Raw genomic sequence first — 4,453 nt, forward strand, 5'->3', positions numbered from 1 at the left:
TTGTTTATATGAGTTATAAAATTCAATTGGGAGTCCATGGTGACACACAAATCTCTGATGGAGGACACACGACACGGGTTAAACATTTATCATTAAGACATAATCAATATAATATGGATCGCTAATAACAAAACACTTACCGATATTCAAGTACAGGATTATTAGAACAATAGTTAAAGAAATTATCAAAATCCTGCTGCAAATAGTGGCAATCAACATGAGTGGCGACAGCTTTATAAATTTTGGTATCGTCAGCGTAAATTATACCCTGAATTTCGGAAACATGTAGCTATGTCGTTTACAAAAAGAACAAAAAAAAGTGGACCCAGGTGAGACCCCTGGGGGACTCCAGAAGGGATAGGAAGAAACCCAGATGTAACCCTTTAGAGCAACTGCCTGATTTCGATTAGTTAAATAAGATTTGACCCATCTAAGTATTTCCCCGTGCATACCCGAGCTTCTGAAGTTTAGTAATCAGCCAATTATGGTTAATTCTATCGAAACATTTTGAAAAGTCTGTATACACCGCATCCACCTGCCAACAGAAGAAATTTTATTTAAGATAAATTCTGTAAAACAAAGTCCACACTCCTACCTTGACAGAAACCATGTTGATATTGTGAAATATGTTGACAAAATGCAGCCATAATTTGTTAAGTTACTTGACCAAGGAACAGCAAGATACAGGCACCTATCAGTTGCTTGCAACTACCTGCCTGATAATTTATATAATAATAATAATTTACCAAATATATTTAGCTTACTGATACCCCAGTAGTTTGTAACAAGATGTGGGTCACCACTTTTAAAATTGGTGTACTTAATTAAAGCATTTTTCCAAAGAGTAGGAAAGTGGCCACTTGATATGGACTTTTGGAAAATTATTGTTAGCGGCATCGTTAGCTCACGAGCACAAGATTTAATAAATAGTGGGTGAATTTTATCACTACCACTCCCTTTATTAACATTCACTCCATTTAATAATTTGAAAACAATGTCCTCTGTGATGTGGACAGAGCATAAGTCAATAATTGTATCTTGTTGTGCAATGAGGGTGAAAGATCAACAGCACTGGAAGGATCATCAATAAAACCGAATTAAAATAATCATTAAAAAAGTTACTTATAATATTACCATCACTAGAAGTTTCCTGTTTATAAGACATGTTATCGGGCATACTATTAGAAGAAAACTTAGATTTCTTGAAGGACCAGAAATGGGAGGGACAACTATGAATTTTATTTTCGGCAAGAGAGAAAATTATTGTGACATTCGGTCTCCAGCTTATGCTCTTTCTTCCTCAAGAACACAAATTCTAAATCATCTTGAGGATTACCATACATTTTCCAACTTTTATGAACTGCGCGTTTTTGCTTTTTTGTGTAAGCAGGACCAATCAATATCAGATAGTTCCCCACGAATTTTTCTCATAGTCCCCAAGAAAGAATAAAGGCTTTAACGACTCATTAGGTGTAAGTAGTGGAAAATATGAATAAAACGACAAAGTCAAGGAGATTTCTAACGCCTTGTGGTGAGGATCTTCAGCGGTGAGTGGAGCGGGAGAAGCGACTACGGTACACTGCGCGTTAGTCATAACTAAGTCTAAACAACGCCCGCATTCTATTATTAGTACACGTCATTAGCTATATACTTATCTAAGTATTCATTATCGTCATTTATTGTCTACGAAGTTGATCGACGAAAGGGCTAAAATGAAATAATGAGATCATTGCCACATTTTTTTAATTATTTCTACACAGGCAATTGAACTAAAGTGTATATGAATGAGTAATAATGATTAATTTCCACATTTATATTCCCCTATTAGATTACTACAGTTAAAGATAATACATATATCAAGATTCTAATATCTATAATAAACAGGTCTCGCTGTTGTACCTAACTCATGATACTCGTTTTTTTTAGCATGAGAAAGAAGGTAAGCTATTGACGTGTATTTTTATTGAAAAACACTAGAAAAATGAGTCGTGGCAAATATGTAATAATAATAATATAATATTTAAAAAACCCTTTTTCTAATGCTAAAAAAACTTAAGTATTATCGCTTATTCAACTGGCTAGCTAATCATGGTCTGATTTTTTCTAGCGTATGTATGTATTTTCATATTATTTAGAGACAGGATGACAAAATGCCACTGAGAGCAGATTACTCTTATATTATAAATACGTTTGTAATTTTTCTACCAAATATTTCCATAAAAAAAAAAAACAAATAAAAATATAATTATCTTGTACGTAAGATTAGAACCACTTAATAAACATGCGAAGGAGAAATATCGTACTGCGGAATATAAAGAAGAGGTAGATAATTTTTATACATATGTTTACAACAAAACTACCTATCTTAACAACAAAAATTGATGGTAAGGTTCTGATGTAATTAAAATGCTTAAAACTAACCTTAATCAGTAATAATTGGCACCAAAAATGCATTTGAAATGTTATTCAAATAAAACTTAGTTTAAAATCATACACATTATGATTATGAAACTACTATTCATTAAGATAAACAACAGCCCCGTGGTTCGGAGCTGTTGCGAAAACATAAGCATTCGCATTATTCTTATCAATTTTGCAGTGCTTATCGTAAAATTCTTCTTTCAGTATTTCAATATATTTCTCCAAGATTTTCTTTGGACATAGTGCAACAACACAACCTCCCAACCGGCTCCAGTTAAACGAGCATGTACTCCCAATCCGCGAGATATTTCAACTATTCGATCTAAGTTTTCATGCGAACACTCGTACAGATTTTTGAGACTTTCGTGACTTCCTGTCATTAGTTTCCCTAAAATAGATAAAGTATCTTCAAGAGTGTATTCAGTCAATCCGTTGGTATCGTGCCCGTTTGTGCTGTTTGTTTTCCACTGCTTGTTAAATTCATACAAATAACGGAAATCTTCTACTCTCATTGCTTCTTCATACACGTGTAAAGCACGCTGTCTCAGTTTAAAATTCAGTTAAATGTTTTGTATTGGGTGTAAGATACAAATTTTCTAATTCATCTTCGTTTATATTTAAAATGTCACAAACTTCTGATTTAGAGTAGTATTCTTTCGGCAAATTATCACAGACCAGCCGTATCATGTCTTTTAAGCTTTTCCCAATTTTTTTCTGTGCTTCACTGAGAGTAATAATTTTCTTATCCTCTGGAATACCATTTAGAGCCGTTAATATTTGGGCTGCAAGCCGACATTCTATAACACGCCGATTAAAATCGTTGGTGGCAGCTTTATTTGCTTCTGCTAAACTATGTGCTACGACAAAAACAGCATCCTCGGGAAGCCCAACTGATGTAGCCTGAAGTGGTTGGAATGTTATGTATTGAGCAGACAATTTCTCGGCAAGGAACGCAATGGCTTGATCCATTCCTCCTCCTTGAGTACCGATGTATCTTTCGCTAGAAGCACATAATGCGGCAATCTCAGTTTTGCTCAAAGAAATATTTTGAGCATGAAGAAATGACAGACAAGCTGCACTTACAAGGGCAGACGAGCTGGAGAGGCCTGAGGCAGGAGGAATGTTTCCATCAATATAAAGTTGCAAGCCCTTATTCATCTTATTGTGTAAATACTCCAAAGCTCCCTTAATTCCACACAATATATAACTGTACCAAAACGGTTTCCCATTGACATCCGGCGTTATCACATGTCTTCAAAAGTTGTGAGTTTTGTATCAAAACTTTTGTATTTGCTGTTGACATTTCTTAGATGCAGTTCTGGTTCTTGTATTAAGCTTGCCGCAATTAAAATATCTTGTTCTAATGCCATGGGCAACACTGGGTAGCCACAGTAATCAATATGTTCACCAATAATATTTACACGGCCCGGTACTCTTACATAAAATGAAGGCTTTGTTCCGAATTCCTCTTCAAAAAGACACGATAAACTATTTATTCTCTCGTCACAAGGCGTGTTACTAATGATTGGTACAGTATCGCACTTTATTTCATTCCCCATTTCCGCTGACATTATTTTGTCGAAACTATAAACGACTGAACCCAACTGAACCGCAGCGCTGCGATATTAGAACTGATTTCTGAAAAATATTTTTATCAGTAGAGTAGGTAAGTAGTAGGATTTACCGCCACTGAACTGCAAACTTCACTCTGCATTTGTTACCCGAGTAGGTAGAATGTAGAATCACAATTGTTATCGAGAAGTTGCGGTTGATTGTTCGCAAATCGCAACAAGGTTGGTCGTCTGAGTTCTAAGAAATTTACGTACGAATCGCGTAAACTATGAACAAAATTTGTACGGCTTCGTAGATAACGCTTTAAAAATAGCAAAGTAATTTAACCTTATCTGGTTATAAAGAGCTCTTGTTATAATAATAAAACTGTACTTAAATAACATAACCTAAAAGTAGGCCTAATACACATCAACTGGATGACGTCTTCATTGCGCTTCTTGCCCGGCTGATGGTGCGAGTC

General features: G+C 35.1%; 1 protein-coding gene across 1 annotated transcript; it reads right to left on the reverse strand.

The window, feature by feature from the left end:
• Window positions 1-2,970: 2,970 nt before the first annotated feature.
• Window positions 2,971-4,453, reverse strand: LOC141438437 (N-acetylgalactosamine kinase-like). The gene is given in 2 exon segments (XM_074102305.1): window positions 2,971-3,672; window positions 3,675-4,453. Coding segments are annotated over 2 exon segments (1,020 nt in total). The 5' UTR covers window positions 3,993-4,453.

The sequence above is a fragment of the Choristoneura fumiferana genome, chromosome 18, assembly GCF_025370935.1.
Source record: "Choristoneura fumiferana chromosome 18, NRCan_CFum_1, whole genome shotgun sequence".
Lineage (NCBI taxonomy): Eukaryota > Metazoa > Arthropoda > Insecta > Lepidoptera > Tortricidae > Choristoneura > Choristoneura fumiferana.